Source organism: Papaver somniferum, chromosome 7, assembly GCF_003573695.1.
Source record: "Papaver somniferum cultivar HN1 chromosome 7, ASM357369v1, whole genome shotgun sequence".
Classification (NCBI taxonomy): Eukaryota; Viridiplantae; Streptophyta; class Magnoliopsida; order Ranunculales; family Papaveraceae; genus Papaver; species Papaver somniferum.
In genome coordinates, this window is record NC_039364.1 from 191,281,635 (window position 1) to 191,305,469 (window position 23,835).

General features: G+C 36.3%; 2 protein-coding genes across 2 annotated transcripts; both read left to right on the forward strand.

Moving 5' to 3' along the window:
- The first annotated feature begins 1,586 nt into the window (after nt 1-1,586).
- LOC113299254 (NADPH--cytochrome P450 reductase-like) lies at nt 1,587-7,314 on the forward strand. Its single transcript, XM_026548244.1, has 18 exons — nt 1,587-2,139; nt 2,229-2,288; nt 2,377-2,453; nt 2,540-2,600; nt 2,694-2,777; nt 2,983-3,019; nt 3,614-3,683; nt 3,786-3,980; nt 4,343-4,435; nt 4,577-4,805; nt 4,902-4,985; nt 5,167-5,318; nt 5,475-5,571; nt 5,856-6,005; nt 6,100-6,177; nt 6,278-6,400; nt 6,518-6,631; nt 6,780-7,314. Exons 1-18 carry the CDS (start codon nt 1,828-1,830, stop codon nt 6,858-6,860), a joined length of 2,097 nt encoding a protein of 698 aa, XP_026404029.1. The 5' UTR covers nt 1,587-1,827; the 3' UTR covers nt 6,861-7,314.
- A 15,045-nt stretch (nt 7,315-22,359) lies between these two features.
- On the forward strand, nt 22,360-23,635 carry LOC113299255. The gene has a single exon (XM_026548245.1). It carries the CDS (start codon nt 22,533-22,535, stop codon nt 23,559-23,561), a length of 1,029 nt encoding a protein of 342 aa, XP_026404030.1. The 5' UTR covers nt 22,360-22,532; the 3' UTR covers nt 23,562-23,635.
- The last annotated feature ends 200 nt before the right edge of the window (nt 23,636-23,835 follow it).

Here is a 23,835-nt window from a genome sequence, read left to right on the forward strand (position 1 = left end):
AATTGGTGTTAATTTAGCTAAGGAATCAGTGTTGCACCTTCAAAATGTTAATGCAGATGATTGTCACCCGGAAGACCAACCATGGAGCCAACCACTCATATACAGTGAGGGTGAAGATGATGTAGATTGGAAGGAGTTTTTACACAATCTTAGTATGAAAAGCAGTGCTGGTAAGGATAGTGAGGAAGACGATGAAGGTAATGTTCATATTTTGAAATTTTAGAAATAATCGATTATGTTATTTTTGCAATTTGATATTAATGTGTATTTTTATATGCTTCTGAACATGTAGATGATCATTAGGACCAGTTGTTGGAGGCGGATGATGAAGTTGAAGGTAGTGTGGGTTTCTCTTTTAAATTTTGGTTTTTATAATGATATAATGATACCCGATGTGTTAATTACTTTTTCCTTGTTGATTGTCATGACATGCAGTTGTCAAAGAAGTTAAGAAACCACTGATTGATTTTGAGATTGCAGAGGGTAAAGGGAAGGAAATTTCTAATGGCTCGGAAGATGATTATGGTCCTGAAATGGTTGGTAGGCCATTACCTAATCATGAAGTTAGAGTGGTTGATAATGGGCAACAGTGGTTCGATAACAGTGATGGCCATCCCCTCATCAATTCTGTCATCAACTACAACTTGTACTTCATTTTCTGGTTCAGGGAATAACTCATGATCCACTAATGCAAGCTGCCTGGACACAACAAAACAACTTGTCCTGGTGGTGCAATTGGTTCTAATCCAAAGAAAAAGAGGTCTGGATTTGAAGAAGGGGGACTGACGTTTCAAGCCCAATCATCATCACAATTTGGAAGTGTTGGTGGTTCTATGCCTGCAACGAAGAAGCCAAGAAAAGCTTCGACTCAGCAGTAGTGTTCTCTGAAGATTTACTTGAAACTAGTTTTGGTTAGGATGTCTTTTGTTTGCTTTCAAGTGAGACCTATGAAACTTCCTGCATTTGCTCTGTTTATTTGGTTCAGTTTTAGTTTAGCTTTTATTTTGTTTGGATATTAGCCATCTCCCAGAGATATTGTTTTTGGATGCTTTGAGTATTGGATCTTTGATTCTGTGTTATCAATAAATGGTAGTGTTAGTGTCATTAGCTTGCCTTGCTTTGTTTTTACGATTTTATGGTTCTTCTGTCTGGTTTCTAACAGGTGAACAAGACAAAGTTTGTCGATGACATCTCCTGGAGAAACGAGGAAACAAGTTTAACTGAAGGGTATATTGGGCATCTCATGTCACCCTAAATGTGCCACATGTCAGTTAACACCAGTTAACTTGTAATTGGATGAAAATCTTTGTAACGGGACTACTTTGTAAGTTTTCAAAAAAACGGGATTATTTTGTAAACAACTTAACAAAATGTGACATATCTGTAAATGACCCAAATAACAAAGAGTTGTTCAAACCCCCGAATCAGCGGTACACACTAAGCAAGAGGAGTAGAGTGTAACAGTAGTTAACCCTGGTTAAATGTTGGTAGGTGAAAGACGTGAAGTAATGTTTGATTAAGTAGTCGAGTTTGGTGGGCGTTGTGGGTTTGGTTTAGTCGCTGCAACGACATAAATATAATCTCCCTTTTCTCTCAACGCTATTTCAGAATTTCTCACCACAAAACCAGAGACTAGTCTTTAGAGAGAGAGAGAGAGAAGAGAAGGAACCATCACAACTCTTTCTCTCTCTAAAATTCGCTCACACTTTCTTCTTCTTCTCCTTGTTCTTCAGTCAGAACTCACCCGAATCAAAACACACAGACACACAAAAAAAATCATTTTCTGGTGATTTTTTTGTTTGAATTTTGGGTGAAGAGTTGAATTCGATGGAGTCAAATTCGATGAAACTATCGATAGTTGATTTAATGTCTGCAATTTTAAATGGGAAATTAGATCAAGCAGATTCAATTTTGATAGAGAATCGTGAGATTTTGATGATATTGACTACAGCTATAGCCGTTTTTATTGGTTGTGGTTTCCTTTATATTTGGAGAAGATCTTTTAGGAAATCCAGTAAAATTGTTGAGGTACCTAAAACTGGTTTTACTAAAGAACCTGAACCTGAAATTGACGATGGTAAAAAGAAAGTTACTATCTTCTTTGGTACTCAAACTGGTACTGCTGAGGGTTTCGCTAAAGTAAGTACAAGTGTTTTTATCACAATTTTCAACTTTTTTTTTTTTGAGTATCTTTGAGTTTTTCTGATTCGTTGTTTGATGTCATTTAGGCACTTTCTGAAGAAGCAAAAGCAAGATATGACAAAGCTGTCTTTAAAGTGGTTGATCTGGTAAATTTATATGATTCTGATTTGAGAATCCTGGATTTTGTGTTTGATTGATTGTTGAAGATCTAAACTGATTTTTTGGTGTGATCAGGATGATTACGCAGCAGATGATGATGAGTTTGAGGAGAAACTAAAAAAAGAAAATTTAGCGCTTTTCTTTTTAGCTACGTAAGTTTTATTACTTAGAGATTTCATTTTTTTTTTCTTAATTTCAAACTAATAATACCTATACCGGAAATTGGGATTTTTATTAGCTACGGAGACGGTGAACCAACAGATAATGCTGCCAGATTTTATAAATGGTTTACGGAAGTGGTGAGTTTTGAGAATGTTTAGCTTTTGTGGGATAATTTTTTTTTTCCTTCAGGGAAAATTTCTCATGATCACATGAATTATTGATTATTTTAGGCTAAAGAGAAGGAACCATGGCTTCCGAATCTTAACTTTGGTGTGTTTGGATTGGGAAATAGACAGTATGAGCATTTCAATAAGGTTTGTGGTGTAATTTATTGTAATTGAACCATCTAATTTTAGGTACAGGAAGCTGATTTTCATGACAAAAAAAAAACAAAAAAAAAACAGAAAGTGATGTTCTTCTTATCTTTTCTTTATTTTGTAGTAAACTATTTAGTAGCAGTAATGCTATCAGTTTATTACAAAAACTGATACTTGGCTTGGTTTAATTAATTGATTGCAGGTTGCAAAGGTTGTTGATGAGATTATTGTTGAACTGGGTAAGTGTTAAGGATGAGTTCGATGAGTTGTTTAGATAATTTGATTGAAATACTCGCGGTAATTTTCTTGTCTACCAGTTCGGCTGTTAAGGACATCAAAATATGTGTTCAGTATTGCTGGTAAAAATGAACTTCAGGGAGTCAACTGGCTTAGATCGAATATGTAATTCACTTTTTCTATACCAAGTTTCTGATATTACAGAAAGCCCACATTTGTCACTGGGAAAAGTATAGGAGTTGAAGGTAAAAACTGGTTTATTCAAGTTGGGAACTCAATAAATGACTTTTAAAAACTGGGAGTAAGAAATTCAGCATATCAATGCAGTCATAGATTCTATTACTACTGCTGTTTTCTTCCCAATAATGATGTCTCTATGCCAAACTGTGTTATCAATCTATTACTCCTTTGATTCACTAAATAAAATCCTTTTAGGTTAGGTTTTGTGTATTAGAATACGGTGCTTTGTCATTTACTGGAGCAAGTTTTAGCTTCTGATCTAAGCGTGCGTGCATTTCGTCTCTTTTTCTCTTCTCAAGCTGATGTGCTGTTCTGGAACTTCTTGACCGAATAAAATGATCCTTTGACTTAAATAGGTGGGAAACGTCTTGTTCCTGTGGGTCTTGGAGACGACGACCAATGTATAGAAGATGACTTTACAGCATGGTGCGGAGAATTCTATTGTATTCCAGGATTTTTTTAGTCGTTTTTTTTATTTTTCCTATCTTGAAAATTTGTTTAACACTCTAATCTTTCGCAATGATTCAGGCGAGAGTTGGTATGGCCTGAATTGGATCAGTTGCTCCTTGATGAAAATGATTCAACGAGTGTTTCAACCCCTTACGCTGCTGCTGTAGCAGAATATAGGGTGGTATTCCATGATTCTGCTGATGCATCCCTACAAGACAAGAACTGGAGTAATGCCAATGGCTATGCTGTCTATGATGCTCTGCACCCATGCAGGTAGCAACCCTACTCATGTTCATTTACTTATTTTTCTGTACTATAGTGGCAGTCTTGGAAAGTCAGGTGCCTTGCAAAACCTGAAAGTAAGTGGCAGTGTATCGGTGTATGCACCCTTGACTGCAAAACACAGGCTAAGAGATCTAGTCCCTTTTTGGTTTACTATGATCTTATTTAGAGTAGGGAACATCTTTGTTTCAAACATCTTAACTTTGTTTCATTCTCTATATCTAGTGGGCACTTCTCTTAATAGTTTGAATCTGCGGACTAGGCAGGGAGCTCATGTAACATTTTGAACACCAATTTGATTTCCTGATTTATTTCATGTATGAACTGACACGAGCTTGTGTTCTTTCATGAAGAGCCAATGTGGCTGTAAGAAGGGAGCTTCACACTCCAGCTTCTGATCGTTCTTGTATTCATCTGGAATTTGACATATCAGGCACTGGGCTTACGTAAGTTCCTTTTATTATCCTAGTTAAATGTGTGTTTTATTAGTAATCTTATTTGGTGGCTTCTGGTTGTTGTTAGAATTTCTCCATTTGCATTTGCTAAAGAACGCCGAGTTGGATTTTGTTCTGCCATTGTTTTATTAGGTATGAAACTGGAGATCATGTTGGTGTCTACTCTGAAAACTGCATGGAAACTGTGGAGGAAGCGGAAAGATTGTTGGGTCTTTCATCGGACACTGTATTTTCTATTCACGTCGATAACGAGGATGGGACACCGATCGCCGGCAGCGCATTACCTCCCCCTTTTCCCTCTCCCAGCACTTTAAGAACTGCACTTACCAAATATGCTGATCTATTGAATTTCCCCAAGAAGGTATTTTTTGTTTTTACAATTTCTGATCACCTTCTGGTTACACGAAGTAAGTGTGAGAAACTTCGCATCATTTCTACTTTGAATCTATTCTTTCAGGCTGCTCTACATGCTCTAGCTGCTCATGCATCTGATCCAAAGGAAGCTGAGCGATTAAGATTTCTTGCATCTCCTGCTGGAAAGGTTTGTGGTTATGTTTTCGGACTCTAATATCCAAATAGTTTGTCTTTTTTGGTCTAGTTCCAGTTTGTCTTCTTACATGCCAGTGATTTCATGTTTTTATATCATACCTAGCAGGACGCATATATAGTTTGTCTTTTTTCTTACATGCAAGTGATCTCATATTTCTAATTATACCGAGCAGGATGAATATGCACAGTGGGTAGTTGCAAGTCAGAGAAGTCTGCTAGAAGTCATGGCTGAATTTCCATCAGCTAAACCTCCACTTGGGGTGTTCTTTGCAGCAATAGCACCTCGGCTGCAGCCTAGATTCTATTCGATTTCGTCCTCCAACAGGTTACTAAAATATCATTCATTATTTATTTTATTTACTGTTTCTAAATTCAACCCGATGACCAAAAATCTTGAACCTATTGCTCATTCTTTTCACGGATTAAACAGTTCTCATTTTCATGTTGTGTGCTTACTGTCTCCATTATTTTTTTAATACAGGATGGCACCCTCTAGAATTCATGTCACATGTGCGCTAGTGAATGAGAGAACACCAGCTGGTCGAATTCATAAAGGAGTCTGTTCAACCTGGATGAAGGTGGGATATCGTTTAAGCATGTTAATGAACAAAATGAAAATCACAAGATGTATATCTTTGAACTTAGTTAGAGATATGCAACAACTTGCTGCTTTATATACCTGTTTGACATCTCCATTTTGGTGGATTTGCATGATGCAAGATTCATAAAGAAAAATATTTTTTTTTTCCCTTAAATTGCTAAAAGTATCCTCGCAGTAGTTTTCTGTTATTCAGGATGATTTTACTTATATAAATACATCTCACATCATCTATAACCATCTTATCCGCCGTACCTTTTGCAGAATTCTGTTCCTTCGGAAGAAAGCCGTCACTGCAGCTGGGCACCAGTTTTTGTGAGACAATCTAACTTCAAACTGCCTGCTGATTCTACAGTACCAATTATCATGATTGGCCCTGGTACTGGGTTGGCTCCTTTCAGAGGATTCATGCAGGTATGAACCTTGCAACTGCCATCATTTGTGATTCTTTTAATCTCCTCCTCCGTCGAAAATTCGTCAACTTGAAGCACTTTTCCCCCCTTCTCAGGAACGACTTGCTCTTAAGGAAGCCGGTGTAGAATTGGGAGCTGCGGTCCTGTTCTTTGGATGCAGAAACAGAAGCATGGTAATTACACACTATTTTGTTTTTACTGTTATTCTTCAGATTTTCTCTTGGTTCTGCTCCTTTTCATTTTTTGATCTCTTCTGTATATATTATCATTCAGGATTTCATTTATGAAGACGAGCTGAATAACTTTGTCGAGTCAGGTGCTATCTCTGAGTTGGTGGTCGCTTTCTCACGTGAGGGTCCTACCAAAGAATACGTACAACATAAGATGACAGAGAAGGTAACATAATCAAATTGAGCAGTCATTCCTTTTAGCTGTGGTGAATAATAATATAGTGGTGGAGATTTATAATATTTCAGAAGCAGATATACTTAACTAACTAATTGTGTTTTTTAGGCTTCCGACATCTGGAATATGATCTCTCAGGGTGCTTATCTTTACGTCTGTGGTGATGCCAAAGGCATGGCCAAGGATGTGCATCGAACTCTTCACACAATTGTTCAAGAGCAGGTATGATCAGTTGACCCTAAACTTCACTATCTGAATGGAATTCTTAAAGACTTTTAGACAGTTTTTACTTTTTAGTTTAGGTAGGCTTAAAAGAGACTCTTGGCATCTTGTTCTCATTCTAAATTTGTGATTTTCTTCTATCTTATAGGGATCTTTAGACAGCTCCAAGACTGAAATGTTGGTGAAGAATCTGCAGATGGATGGGAGGTATCTACGTGATGTCTGGTGATTAACCTCTGCACTTTTTGAGCTTATATTTTTAAGAACTGGATGATGGTAATTAATTCGCAGAGAGAAAGGCTGATTTGCCTCTAAAGAAAGTAAAATGAGAAATGAATTACCCTAATACAGAAACGGGAAATTCCATGGTTTCTTTCTCTCAACTGTCAACCCTTTTTTAAAAAAGGAGGATTGCTGTTTGTGTTTGGTCGATGATTCAGTTATTCTTTTTCCTGTTTCTCCCCTAACAGGTTTTTTTTTTTATATGTTCATGTAATTTTAATATACACTATATATTTGTAATAGTGTTTATTTTATTAGGTCAAAAGATCATAAGCACCATGTCAAGCTATATATACAGATTATCATTTATCTGAGCGATGAATACTTCTTGTTGAGAGAAACACTATTATTTTGTAATGGAATTCTTTATAGTACCATCTCGTCAAATGGTGATTAGCCATCATGAAATATTTGTGACCTAGAAGTGATCTCAAAATTGCAGAGGTTCCAAGTTGAAGGCCTCATACGCAGTTCCAATTCACATTTTTTTGTACTGTTTATTCGGGCAGTACAATTTTTTTTTTAATGGTTAGTACAGTGGTTAGTTGTGGCCCCTAAATATACTAGCAGTTACAAGGTCCAGGGTTCGAACCCTTACCTCCTCCAAGGAAGGTTACATTTTTTGTACTGTTTATTCGGGCAGTATAATTTTTTTTAATGGTTAGTACAGTGGTTAGTTGTGGCCCCTAAATACTACTAGCAGTTACAAGGTCCAGGGTTCGAACCCTTACCTCCTCCAAGGAAGGGAGTATGCGAACCATCGGGCCACTTGATGGTTCTCAACATTACAATTTGTTCAAAGGAGCACATGATGAGTTTTTAAAATTAATACCATAACCACCATTAGTTGAAAGCCTCATGTGTAGATGTAGACCAAGTAACTAAGAATAACATCATTACAATTTGTTCAAAGGAGCACATGACGAGTTTTTAAAATTAATACCATAACCACTATTAGTTGAAGGTCTCCTGTGTAGATGTAGACCAAGTAACTAAGAATAACATCTTCGTAGATGTTGACCAAGTAACTAAGAATAATATTTTTAAATTTCTTGTCAAAATTTTGTTGACCAAGTAACTAAGAATAACACTTTTTAAATTTCTTGTTAAAATTTCATAAACTTTATATTATTTGGAAATCTGCATAATGAGTATATTTTCATTTTTTAAACCTTTGGTTTGTATTTTTTGTTTTTGTTTTGAAGCATGATATGAATTATACTGGGGAAAGTTACCCCTTCGGAGTCATTCAGTACAAAGTGTGATAAGAACTTTTCTTTTTTTGAAAGGAAAAAACAAGGAAAAAGCAAAAACCTAAAAAACAGAAGAAGACTTAATCTCAATGAGATGAGCGATACACGAAGGAGGGGAAGAGAGTCACATGTCAGATACGTGGTTAGTAACTGCATAAACAACTAAGGAGTGAACCACATTATTGGCCTCCTTTTTAACAAATTGAATATCCACATATTTGAAATTGCTCAGCTCCTCTCTGATCCTGCTGATCGAGTTTTGAATACGCCAAGAAGAGCTATAGATGTTTGTACCTTAGGGTGTTGATGATGGTTAATGAGTCACCCTCAAGCACTATGTCTCTGAATCCTTTGGTTTTAGCTACCTCTAAAGTAAGAGCTGCTCCATGAGCCTCAGCTTCGATGACCGTAATGTAATTGAAAACTTTGGTCTGACCACCTTGATAACCAACCTTACTATCTCTTGGCACAACACTACAATAATAACCCCAGAATTGATTTTAATCTTGGCGCCTCCCACTAATTGTTCTGAGAATTCAAAATATGGATGTCTTCAATATCGTTGATAGTCTTCATATTAAACCAGTACATGGCTTCTTTAATGATAGCCTGGATATCAAACTTCCTACTGTTAAAAGTTATATTATTTCTCTCCTTCCAGATAGCCCAAAACAGACAAGACCCCGTTCTCAGTTTAGAAAAATCTTCACCTTCATTAAGCCTACTTGAACATAGTCTTGGATCGAGTTATTCTGAGTTTCACCAGTTCTACAGCTCATTGGGGAAGCAAATAAAACTGCTTGAGTGGATGGACAGTAAAGGAACAAATGTTCAATAGTTTCAATCTCCCTGTTGCATAATCTGCAGTCTGTTTATGCCTTTCATATGTCGGATCATATTACTACGGATAGCCAATCCATTCTTTAGAATTCTCCACATAAACAGGTGGAAATTAGGCATTAAGTTTTTTACAAATCATAATTTCTTCCAATTAATATATGAGATAGATGAGGACGATGGCTGTCTATCGTTGAGTGTTTTAAGAAAAGATTTGGCAGAGAATTTACCGTTAGGGAGGTGAATCGATACCAGGTTGTCCGAAGAGTCGATATTCTACTCATTTGGAATGTGAATCTCCAAAATTTCCTTAACTTCATCTTGAGAGAACAACTGTTGGAGTTTTTCTTCATCCCACCTACTTTGACTTTGGGTCATTAAGTCTTTAAATTTGAAGATACCATCTGGAGCAGTACTACTTGGTTCTGGTCTTTTGTTTGGCAGAGTTGGGATCCATGGGTCAGACCATATCTTGATATTTTCACCCTTAACAACAGGCGGATAGCAACCTTCGCGCATACATCTCTAACATTTAGCATTGCATTCCAGGTTGAAGAGCAACATTTGGGTTTTTTTGCCTCCCAAAAGCTACCACCTTTTAAATATTTTGCATTCATCATTTGGCCCCATAAAAAATCAACATCTTCAGTGAATGTTCATATCAACTTGGAAATCATAGCTCTGTTCAAGTTATGCAAAGATCTTATACCCAATCCTTCATGTTCTTTTGACATCTCAAAATGATCCCATTTTATGATATGAGTTTTTCCGATGTCTCTAGCAAGTCCCCACCAAAAGTTCCTTATAATTCTAGTAAGATCCTCCAATGTCTTCTTAGGAATTATAGTAGTATCCATGTAGTATGGTGGGATTAGACCAAGCACTGTTTTGATGAGGACTGTTCTCCCAGCATAAGATAAATGGATTCTCTTCCACCCTGCCAACTTGGTGTCACACTTGTCAATAAGAAAATCAGAAGAAGAATTTTGATGAGCTATTTTAAGAAGTTGGTATCCTAGATATTTATCATTTAGTTCCATCTGCTTGACCCCCAGATTATTAGCCACATCTCGTCTCCTTTCAGAAGTGACCCCTCGACTAAAGTGAATAGCAGACTTGTGCATATTGGCAGACTGCCCTAACCATGCCACATAAGTAAGGAGAATGATCCTGAGTGTTTGCACTGTTGAATTATCTAGAGTACCGAAAAGTAATAAATCATCTGCAAACATAAGATATGAGACAATAAGAAAATTTTTACATAATTTATAATCATTATATATAGCATCATTTTCCATCGTCCTCATTAGCCAAGTCAGCCCCTGCGTGCAAAATATGAACAAATATGGGGAGAGTGGGCATCCTTGACGAATACCTCTCTTGCTAGCAAAAAACCCCTCGCCTGACCATTAACCACTATAGAGAAAGTTGCGGTAGAAACACACTTCATAATCAACAATTCCAAAGGTTTGAGACAGTGACTCAAGAATCTCCAACTAATCTTGTGATGCGCTTTACTTACATCTATTTTCAAAGAAAAAATCCCTATAACTTAGTGTGAGTTAGACATAGAGTGCAAAACTTCTTTGGCTGCAAGAATGTTATCAATAATAAGTCTCCAAGGGATGAACGCTGATTTGGATTTATCAACTAGCACGCTCAGATGTTGTTTTAATCTTTGAGCCAGAATTTTTGTCACTACTTTGTACATTATGTTGGTGAGGGAAATAGGTCTAAATTCAGTAGGTAGGGAAGGATATTTAACCTTAGGAATCAAAACAATATTTGTATGGTTCAAACCTGGAGCAAGGTTGGTGTTACTGAAGCAATACTTGATTGTTTGAGTCACATCATCACCAATAAGCTCCCAACACCTTTTGTAGAACAAAGCCGGCGTCCATCAGGACCTGGAGATTTGAAAATTTTCATTCTCTTTATTGTGTTCCAGATTTCCTCCGAGGTGGGGGTCATACCAATGCTATTATTGCTTGTGTTGCTGATCTTTTGTAGAATACATGAACTTGATTAGGTGTTTCTCTTCCTTTGGATCTTTTTGAACAAAATAGTGAAATGTTTGACTAAGTAGTTGGTGATCTCACCTGCATTGTTTATCCAATTGCCATCAGGAAGCTTAAGGGATGTGATTTGATTCTTTCTTTTTCTCTGAACAACTGAAAGATGAAATATATGAATATTCTTATCTACATTGGGAATCCATTTCAACTTACTTCTTTGATGAAATAAATGAGTATTCTTCCTCTTTCTTTGATTCTTCCTCTTTCTTTGAATAACTGTGATAAGAACCTGGTACAATATAATCCCAGGCGGTTGGTTGAAATACTCCCTGTAGGCTGTTTTCCGCGGCGTGGTTGGCAACTGCATCGGCCTCCTGATTCGACTCCTTGTAATTGTGCTGTAAAACGTGGTGTAGGATTGCCCGTAATCTTACTTTGATTTCCTCGATCATTTTACTCAGGTACCATGGTGGTTGTAACATATTGTTGATGAAGTGCACCAAAATATGAAAATCCGATTCCTAGCAGATATGTGTCCATTTTCGTATATACGTCGTTCTTAATGCCATTAGCATGACCCATGTTTCATCTAGAAGGGTTGTCATGATGCCTAAAGGTTGTGACATGGGGATAATGAGTTTCTGCATATAAAACCTCCACCGGCTGGTCCTGGATGGCTGCATGCTGCACCGTCTGTGTTGATATTGATCCAATACGGTTCGGATAGAGTCCATCCAATTTCAATTGTTCTAGTTGTCCTCCGGTTTTGATTGTTGTTGAGTGGCGGTGTCATTCCCGACATAGGCGGAGGTAAGACTGAATCTGCCCATATGAATTCCTGGTGTGTATGTTTCGCCAAATTGTATATAGCATCCGAACTTTGTTGTTTCTTTTCATATATAAAATCATTTCGAGATAACCATAAAGAAATCAAAAAGAGGTGATCCCAATCGCAGGTAGATTGAGCTGTAGTATTTGGTGGCTGGTGGTGGATTTTGTAATCGTAGGTGGTCAAGGACGTTCAGACATTGGATCCATATTGTGGTGGTCAGATAGGAGATTTCCAAGTGGGTCCATTTAATATGTAGGTTAACATTTACCTCTAGCGCATTAAAATAACAATAAAAAAGTTTTATTTTTATTTTTCTGTAGGACAATGGTCCATAGACGACATCCAGACTCATTCAAATGCGAGTTTGTTTGGAAATTACGGGGTTCAAACCCATATCTCCATAGTGGGAGGGAGCATAAGAACCATCAAAACACTTGATGGTTCTCTAAAAATAAATGTAAAAGGAAATCAACACGATTTTTTTGTAATGCACTAAAAGTACATTATAACAGTTCGAGTCATATATGTATTGGGTTATTTTCTTAATCAATAATTGTTTTTGGAGCTGACGAGTTTAGGACCAGACTATTGATATCATAACCCAATGATTTTAACATTGTACTGCAGTGACACCTGATAGACACACTTTTTTGTCTGATTTGATCTCAATTATCTATTTCTATTTGCTGATTACAGATTGAATTAAGAGTCAGAGATGTCAAACTCTTTGATATACTTTATTCTAGATTGAGTCTGACTGTCTAGTTGATTATCTAGAAAGTGTATTGGAGTAAGTCCTCTCAAATTTCCAAACGAACTATTGGGTGTGGTTGTTAGACCCTCGCATTTTCAAAGACTATTTCTGAAAAGGATATAGTGTGCAAAATTCTCAGGTCATTTCCATCTAGATACGAATCTAAGAAGCATCCAATCATAAAGGCAAATGATCTTTCAACTCTCTCATGAAGCACACTTGTTGGGAAGTTAAAGATCTTCGATCATGAATCACAATCTATTCAAGCTAAAGGAATCGCTTTCAAAGCTGAAAACTTCCAAAAGCTCCTGTGGAGAAAAATAGATTGTTGGATGATTATGATGAATTGATTGTAGAAGATTCTGATGATGATGTAGAACAATTTCGAGATCACTTAAAGAAAAGAAATAAGAGATTTTTGAAAGATGTTCATCGATGTTCTCGGCCACATGATCGAGTTCTAATCAAGAACAAAAAGATCAAGAAGAAGATGATGAATATCATCCACAGTGCTGTAAGTGTAAAAGTTTTGGTCATATGGCTAAATACTGCCCTAATCTTAGGAAATACACTGGAAGTAAGGCATTAGTTGTAACTCTAGACGAGACCTCTGATTTATATAACTCTGAAGAAGATGAAACAACTAATATTGCACTAATTGTTAATTTGATTCCCTCTTGCTCCATTAGTGATTTAACCATTTTAAAAACGAACATGTCTTCCGATGTAGAAAAATCATCTAATGGTAAAGGGAAAAATAAGACAAAGTGTAAAACTGTCTCAAGAACAAGAATTGCTTAGGAGTGCATATGCAATTCCAACCAATCTCAGGAAACTTCGTTAATTCGAGGTAATAAGAGAAGATATTTAAATCATATGTTACTAGATCAAGAATACCATGTTTGTTCTAAATCCCATGATGACAGAAAATCTCATACTAATACCACCTAATCGGTATTAGATTGTTTCCTCACCTCGTGTGCCAATTATTTGTGTGAGGAAGCAAAAATCAAGGAACTATGTGTGGATTGTGGGAATAAAATCTAGTAATCGAAAATATATTTTAAGATATTCATATTTATAGGAATATTATATTTTCGGAAGTATATTATTACAAAAATCTCTCTCATTGTCTGGACATTCCTTGTCCGAACTATGAGTCAGGATCCGATGTTTTCTCTTACAAAGGTGCTTGATCTGAAAGATCTCTTTAAGAATAACTCTGCACCATCTCTTAATGCTAAGAAACCTAAGAGAAAAATCAAAAATAGAGATTCTCTTAGCAAGAAGGAAAGAGAGGATATGCTAAAGAAAGGTTAATATATTGAGACATTGACACAATTTTGTGTTCAATCAAAGACATAATTACATGTACTTGCAGAGTCCTTCACAAAAACATCACAACTGCAAGAAATTCTGGTCAACCTGTGATATTTTAACTATATAAAAATATAATAAAAGAAATAACACAGACACCAAAAATTTTGTTAACGAGGAAACCGCAAATGCAGAAAATCCCCGGGACCTAGTTTAGATTTGAACACCACCCTGTATTAACCCGCTACATGCTCTAGCCTACTACAAGTTAACTTTGGACTGGAATGTAGTTGAGTCCAAACCAATCTCACATTGATTAAGGTACAGTCGCGTTCCTTACGCCTCTGGATCCCAGCAGGACTCTACGCACTTGATTCCCTTAGCTGATCTCACCCACAATTAAGAGTTGTTATGACCCAAAGTCGGAGACTTGATAAACAAATCTGTCTCACACAGAAAGTCTATTGCATAGATAAATCTGTCTCTGATAGAAATACCTACGAGTTTTTGTTCCGTCTTTTGATAAATCAAGGTGAACATGAACCAATTGATACACCAGACTTATATTCCCGAAGAAAAACCTAGTAATATCAATCACCTCACAATAATATTAATCGTATGGCAGCGAAACAAGATATTGTGGAATCACAAACGATGAGGCGAAGATGTTTGTGACTAGTTTTTATCTTACCTATCGGAGATTGAATCTCGATCAAGTCTTAGAGAAGATAGTACTCAATAGGATAGAACAAAGTAAGATCATAACACGCAAATACAAAGAAAATAGTTGGGTATGGCTTCAGAATTCCAATGAAGTCTTCAAGTCGTTAACCTATAATGGTTTTAGAAAAACCTAGGTTAAAGGAGAATCAACACTAGTTAAATGAGTCCTTTGTTTTTTGCTTGTTGTCTTTTTTTTTTTGTCTAGGAAACTTCTTATGAGAATTTATTATTGTGCTTTAAGAAGGATAACTAAGGTTTGGAATAGCAATTGTTGTGAGTACACATAGCTATTGGCAACGTTTTTTTTTTATCTTGCAATGTTTTTAGATTTATTTATTTAAATTCTAAAGTTTATTTGGAAGATGATTTATTAATCTTTATGATTTTTTATATTGCAACTTGTTATGGGATATGTGTGTTTGCTTCTGTGAATTGTGATTGTCCCATATTTGCTCAAAAGTTAAGTCTATCATATATCTTTATTGATAAAAGATAGAATGAACTTTTAACAACAAAAGTTAAGCCTATTATGTCATTGTGCAAGTATTGATGAAAGATAGGATGGATTTTGGTTTGCAAAGATTAAGTCTATTATATGTCTTTATGCAAATATTGATGAAAACCAGAATGAATCTTTGTACATTTCGCAGTATTGGTCTTTCCCTGATCCACATCTTTGTGTAAGTACTGTGCGGCTCCGTAAGTTCTCTTATGTGAGCATTTCCGATTAAATTAATCAACGGTTCTTTTGAGGTTAATTTAATTGATTTTTATGGATACAAATTCATGTTTCATGTGATTTGTTAATATCCAAAGAAATACTTCTTTTCCAGTAAAAGAAAGGTCGCTTTTGTTGTTCTTTCGGGAATGACATTTTATAGGGGAGAGTTCTTAACTGAACTTGTGCTTAATTTCCAAATATTTGTGGGGAGTGCGGCTGTGGAATATTGTAGGAGTTTTCTTGTATCTCTATTAACTCCTTGATGAATGCATTTAGTTTCGACTATATGATTGCATCTAAACAAAGTTGATATGTTTTGTTTTGGTTATGAAGTATCTCCATGAGAATTTCATTAGGATCCAACTAGTTTTCGTACCTTTGCCGATTTATATTGACAAAAGGGGTGGGGGGAATCAATGTGTAGTTCACACTACAAATACATATGGTTTACGGATCATTATGTAAGGGGGAGTGGTTTTCATGTGAGATGATGTATTGACTAAGGGGGATTGATACATATCACCATACTATTGTTGTCGAAGTTTTGATACAATTGGACTTTGATGCTTTGTAATGATACTATGACACTGTATAACACTGATTGAGAGCAACTGTTTTCTCAGTGTTATAGCTACGGATCTTCAACAACTATGATGCTGAGTTGAACACGTTCAGAATCACTGGAGTACTTGGAAGTGACAAATATTTCGATTAATGTTGAAGAACCAAGGAAATCAAGCGTTTGGATGAGAAGCTACAAAGTTTATTTATTTTATAATCCATATGTATTGATAGTTTTATCACTAAAACTGACAAAGGGGGAGATTGTTAGAGCACTGCTCGGTCGAACTCGCAGCATTGCTATCTCAAGCTTGTTTGTCAAGTTTAGTTGTCAAAACTATAAGTCTTGATTTCTAGTCTACTTATACCTAAGTTTCGGATTATGATAGAAAGTCTAGTTGAGCATTAGACTTCACGACGTTCATCGATTGAAGACGAATAACTACTAAGGGGAGCTTGTGGAACTTCATTAACAAAAGGTATGTGGAGATTGTAGGAGTTTTCTTGTATCTCTATTAACTCCTTGATGAATGCATTTAGTTTCGACTGTATGATTGCATCTAAACAAAGTTGATATGTTATGTTTCCTTTTATGGTCATGAAGTATCTACATGAAAATTTTATTAGGATCCCGCTAGTTTTCTTATCTTTGCGAATTTATATTGACAAAAGGGGGGAAAATTAATGCGTAGTTTACATTACAAATACATATGGTTTACGGATCATTATGTAAGGGGGAGTGGTTTTCATGTGAGATGATGTATTGACTAAGGGGGAGTGACACATATCACCATATAATTGTTGTCGAAGTTGTGATATAATTGGGCTTTGATGCTTTATAATGATACTATGACACTGTATAACAATGATTGAGAGCAACTGTTTTATCATTGTTATAACTACGGATATTCAACAACTATGACGTTGAGTTGAACACGTTCAGAATCACTGGAGTACTTGGAAGTGACAAATATTTCGAGTAATGTTGAAGAACCAAGGAAATCAAGCATTTTGATGAGAAGCTAGAAAGTATATTTATTTTGTAATCCATATGTATTGATAGTTTTATCACTAAAATTGACAACGGGGGAGATTATTAGAGCACTGCTCGGTCGAACTCGCAAGTGTTTCTATCTCAATCTTGTTTGTCAAGTTTAGTTGTCAAAACTATAAGTCTTGATTTCTAGTCTACTTATAGCTAAGTCTCGGATTATGATAGAAAGTGTAGTTGAGCATTAGACTTCACGACGTTCACCGATTGAAGACGAAGAACTACTAAGGGGAGCTTGTGGAACTTCATCAACAAAAATTATATGGAGACTTGAACTCATCTATCACTCAAAATTCTATCTACTCTATCTCCTATTTGAGACAAAAGTCGTATAGCTATATAGACTTTGGTTATACACATTTGATATTTCGAGTTGATTTTAACTCGCTTACATATTTCTCGAAATATGTGTTGGTAAGCTTTCGCTTTAACCAAGTTCATCTTATATTCTTGACAAATTTCAAAAGATGATCATGTGAAGATCGCCTTGTAACATCTTACATGATTTGTGTGAGACAGTTATTTGACGTAGACTCGGAATGTTTCGTATTGATCATTCGATCACTTGAAAATTGCTTTGAAGCTAATAGTTTGTATGAGACAACTGTTGTCGTCTTCCAAGAATTTTTCAATGATTGAAATGGGAGTTTAGAATGATTAACCATGATTGCGTATAAACACAGTATGCGTACTTGCATATGTGTAGTCCAAGACCGGCAATCTAGTATGCATACCCGTATGCATACTGGTTGGTCAAGTGAAGTCCGGGAGCTATAGTATGCATACCCGTATGCGTACTGGCGAAGTCAGTTGAAGTCCGGGAACTTTAGTATGCGTACCCGTACGCGCACTATATTCAACTGAGTTCGGATGTGAACGACAGTATGCGTACCCGTTTGCATACTGGCAAACACAGTCCAAGTTCGTCTACTTAGGTATGCATACCCGTTTGCATACTTGAGTAGGTTATGTTCTCAAATCGGTTTGTTCATGAACTAATACATTTATATATTAAAGAATGCAATCTTTTGCAAACCGTGGCTATAGTGTTCATGAGTTGATTCGAGTGAATCAAAATCGATTTTGCTTCAATTGTGTCTTGTATACTTCTATCAGAATATAAACAATTGAACAACTCTAGAACTAGTTTCATTAGAGTCATTTGAACTACTTATGGTTAAGATGAATATGGTTGATATGAAAGTGGTCATATGGCTAACTTCGCTTAACTATTGTTGATCCAACAAAGGTGTACACGTTTAGGTACGGTTACTCATATCTAAATGAAGTCACTTTTCATTTGTGTGTAACAAGATAAGTTCGATCTAACGGTTGAAAGATATTATCTTGAGTCTAATCAGGTTTTCATCTAACGGTGAATGTTGAATGCGTTGATACCAAGGTAGCATTGATTGCAAACCATGATTTGAATACTATATAAGGGAGAACTCTAGCAACTTGGAAACCTAATCCCCACACCTCATGTGTGATACTAGTTGCGACTAGAGTCATTTCTCCTTTAACCTTAGGTTTTTCCAAAACCCTGTAGGTTAACGACTTGGAGACTTCATTGGGATTGTGAAGCCAGACCCAACTATTTTCTCTATTGTTGCATATTCTGATCTTGTCGTTTCTTATTGTGATTGAGTACTATCTTCTCTAATATTGGCTCGAGATTTAATCTCCAATAGGCAAGATAAAAAGTAGTCACAAACATCCTCGTCTCATCGTTTGTGATTCCACAATATCTTGTTTCGCTATCATACGATTAAGATTATTGTGAGGTGATTGATATTTCTAGGATGTTCTTCGGGAATATAAGTCCGATATATCAATTGGTTCGTGTTCACCTTGATTTATCAAAAGACGGAACAAAACTAATAGTCATAGGTATATCTGTGGGAGACAGATTTATCTATTCAATAGACTTTTCTGTGTGAGACAGATTGGTTTATCAAGTCTTTGACTTTGGGTCATAGAAACTCTTAGTTGTGGGTGAGATCAGCTAAGGGAATCAAGTGCGCAGAATCCGGCGTGGTTCTAGAGGCGTAAAGAACGCGACTGTACCTTGATCAATGTGAGATTGATTAGGGCTCAACTAAATTCCAGTCTGAAGTTAACTTGGAGTAGGCTAGTATCTGTAGCGTCTTAATACAGTATGGTGATCAAATCTGGACTAGGTCCCGGGGTTTTTCTGCTTTTGCGGTTTCCTCGTTAACAAAACGACTGGTGTCTGTGTTATTTCTTTTCCGCATTATATTTGTTTCTATAATTGAAATATCACAGGTTGTGCGTAAGTTCAATCAATTGTGAATCCAACCTTTGGTTGTTGATTAAATTGATTGACACTTGGATATTGGTTTTTGATACCGTCCAAGTTATTTCTTATATTCAATCGGGCTCGCGGATTTCTATTTGTTTGATTGTAGATTGAATTGAGAAATTGAGATATAACTCTTTGATATACTTTTCTTAAGATTGAGTTTGATTGTATAGTTGATTCTCTTGAAAGTATATTGGAGTTAGTCCATACAGATTGCTAAGCGAAATATTGGGTGTGGTTGTTAGACCCCCGCTTTTTCAATTAGTATGCAAACGGGTACGCATACTAAATTTCCGGACTTGAGTTGTTAAGCCAGTACGCATACGGGTATGCATACTAAGTCCCCGAATTCAACTGTTAAATCAGTACGCATACGGGTATGCATATTATGGTTCCCGGACTTGGAGTAACATGCAACAGTTAGCATACAAGTACGCATATTGTGCTATGTCCAATCAATTGTTAATTGTTCTAAACTCCATTTTAATCATTGAAACATTCTTAGAAGACGGGAATAGATGTCTCAAACAAACTATTAGCTTCAAAGCAATTTTCAAGTGATTAATAGATCAATACGAAACATTCTGAGTCTATATCAAATGACTATCTAACACAAATCATGTAACATGTTACCAGGCGATTTTCATATGATCATTTTTTGACTTTCGTTAAGAATAAAAGATGAACTTGGTTAAAGCGAAAGCTTACCAACACATATTTCGAGAAATATGTAAGCGAGTTAAACTCAGCTCGAAACTATGTTGTAAAAGGCGAGCGCCTTTGGCGCTTAAGCGCTAAAGGCGAAGGTCTAGCGCCTAGCCAAAAAAGGCGCCAAGGCGCCAAATCATACTTGATTTTGGTTTTCTCTAAATTTCAGGCGCTCGCCTAGGGCGCTAGGCACCGGGCTTGGCACCTCGCCTTGCCTAGCGCCTTTTAAAACATAGGCTCGAAATATCAAATATGTATAAAATAAAGTCTATGTAGCTATACGACTTTTGTCTCAATATGAGATAGAACAAAAATAGACTTGTGAGTGATAGATGAGTTCAAGTCTCCACATACCTTTTGTTGATGAAGTTCCACAAGCTGTCCTTAGTAGTTATTCTTCTTCAATCGATGAACGCGGTGAAGTTTAAAGCTCAACTACACATTCTATCCTTATCCGAGACATATCTATAAGTAGACTAGAAATCAAGACTTATAGTTTTGACAACTAAACTTGACAAACAAGTTTTAGATAGCAACGCTTGCGAGTTCGACCGAGCAGTGCTCTAATACTATATAGGAATCATAAGTGCAATTGTATTCTTATCTCTTTGAGCATTGAGATTATCTAATATAATTCACTCCTATGGTTTTTTTTCTTCAGTGGATGTAGGTCGAGTAACCGATCCACTTTAATCTTTTCTTGTCTCTGATTTCGTACCATTGATATTCTATGATGGTATAGAGCAGGAAAAGATTTGTTTGCCTCCACTTTTGTTGATGATGTTTTTCTTTCCAATTTTGATTTTCGTTATAGCGATCTCACCTAAATACTAAAAGAGTCTGCATATTTAGATGAGTTTTTTCACCGTTTTTTTCCCTTAGGGTCATCATATTTTTTCTATCATCAAAATCAATCGTTGCCGCTTCCATTTCAATTTGGTTTTCTTTGATGCAGTATGATCGCTCGTTGTATTTTTCGCTAATTTTTTGTTTCTGTTATATGTATGGAGTTCCAACACTAAGGAGATAGTTCCTTTTATTTAGCATCAAAGATCGCATTTATTGGTTTTACTTTTAGTCGAATCCATGACTAAAATCACTTTTTCAACATCCCTGCTTTAATATCAAGGGTTTGAATCATCTTTTCTGTTTGTATGTTTACTCAAACATATTTGGGTTTTCTATTTACATATTAGTTAAGTCCACTAATATTCTTCGCATAACCCAGAACAACCTATATACCTTTCAATTCTATCAATACCCATTCAGGGACCGACCAATAGCTGGGCTAAAGGGGGCTATAGCCCGAGTAGTTTTTCCAGTCCACAAATCAAAAAGAAAAAAGATTACTACTCGTCCAAGACTTCTAGCCCGGGCCTTTGAAGGAAAATTATCCTTCTTGAGTCCGTCCCTGTACCCATTTCAATATTAACCCAACTATTTCTCTGGTTTCTTTCTTCTCGGTGTTCAACGCCTCACAACGTGTTTGGTATCTTGTTATTGTGGTTCTTTTCAACGCATCTAGATTTCGTGTGTTTCTAATGCATCGGGGATAGATATATATTCTTTTTACTCTTGTGTCTCTTTGATAATTCTCATGGTATGGCTGTATACAGCAAAATCCGTTTAGTTTAGGATTTGAATTAGCTGTTATTTGTCGTGTAAAGGGGAGATGCAAACAGTGGCACAAGTGCAGTACCATTTTGGGCTTGATACTACAAGTCATCCACTGAGTATTGATACTTCTATTTTTCTTCTTTCAACATCATATGACGGGACTGAAGGCTTTGCTAAAATGAAGATTTATTGATTTGTTTCATACCGTTCATATTCTACGAGGGCACACTCCACAGCTGGTTTAAGGATTAATATTTGGTGATCTAATTCTCAACTGGGAAGCGGTAATGTGATAGTCTGAGATACCATAAACATTATAAATATGGGCTCGAGTCGTTCTTTATTTTTTTCCTCGACAGCGAGCGACAACTTTTTCCGCTAAAATTAAAAGTTCGGTACACCAACGCCTCCAAAAGACAAAAGTGTTCTACACAAAAAATCTACCAGATTTCAGAAAGTTGACTAAAGAAGTTGTGATACCACTATCTAAGAAGTCAGCACTGAAAGTGAATCTCAATGATGATTTCATTTAGGTTCACTTCCACTATCATAGTTGCACATGCCTCATCCGCATTTGACTCGAATTGAACACCGGAACCGACTTCTTAACTTATGTTATCGTCTTTATTAAGTGCAATTTCGAAGTTACTTCAATAATTAAAAATGAACTGTTCCTCGAATTGAAAATTTTGCATTAATTTCCCACTGATTTTTAGTGTCTCCGTACCTCACTTGTAGGCGAAGAAAAAGTGATCCAAGATAAAGAAAAGAAAAAACAGATGCATCAGGAGTAGTAGTACGGGGAAAGCAACTTTAAGTAGTGGAATTCAACTTCGCTCCTCTCTTTACAAAGTTGCTACTAAGCAAGCTCATCGACAAGTCCGAATCATCTAATTCTTTCTTATATATGTACCACCATCTAAGATTTATCATGAAGACGACGAAGCGGGCGATGATGACAAACTCATCAACAAGATTGGACCGGCGGCCTTCGTTATCGAAGATCTCATATACCATCTTCACCGTTGTTTTTCTTTTCTTGTTCGTTTGTGTTTGGTTCTCAATCACAGAAGTTCAGTTCGAGGTTTTGAAGAAGCTCTCTGTACCCATGTATTCATTTACTTCTTCTAATACTTCACTAATCGAAGAAAATTCTACTCAGATAACACCTCCCGACATGCGAATACTTCTCGGAGTCTCAACGTTACCGAATAGTTACAACCGTCGCCATTTTCTTCGACTTGTTTATGGTATTCAATCCCCAAAAGGAGCTCAAGTCGATTTGAAGTTTATCTTTTGCAACTTAACAAACGACGATCAAAGAGTTCTTATTGCGCTTGAGATTATGAGGTACGACGATATTATTATACTCAACTGTGAAGAGAATATGAACAGAGGTAAAACATACACTTATTTTTCGAGCTTACCGGAGATGTTCAACAATACGGAGGAACAAAATGGTAAATATCCACCGTACGATTTCGTCGTGAAAGCAGACGATGATACGTATTTCCGATTAGAAAGTCTGGTAGAGTCGTTGAAGCCATTACCTAAAGAAGATTTATATTATGGATTTGTAATTCCATGTTCAAGTATGGATCCATTTAAACATTATATGTCAGGGATGGGATTTTTAGTTTCATGGGATATTGTTGAATGGATCCGGACTGCTGCCATTGCAAGAGAGCATTTAGTAGGGCCAGAAGATAGAGTTTTTGGAGACTGGATGCGCAGGGGAAAGCGAGGGCAGAATCGATTCAACGCGAAATGGTCGATGTACAATTATCCACAACCTCCCTCACCTTGTGCACACGATCTTGTGCCCGATACAATTGCAGTTCATCTTCTCAAAAATGATGAAAAGTGGATCAAAACTTTGAAGTTTTTCAATGTTACTGATAATCTCAAACCATCTAAATTGTATCGTCTGAGTTAATTAGCTAGGTTCATATGATTCGTTGGCATTCGTGTAGAACTCAATGTTTCAACAGGATTTTTGCTTTCTTCAAATAGTGTATATACGATTTTGAGATATTATATTCATACAAATAAATACCACCAAATTGGTTGAATAAGTCTTGGATTTTGAATTTATGGGTTTAAAGACGATTTAAAATAAGATACCGTTCAAATAAGCATAATTTTTTGATATCCAGGTTGGAAATTTCACCCGATATAACACAATTAATTAGACAAAAAATATACATTTA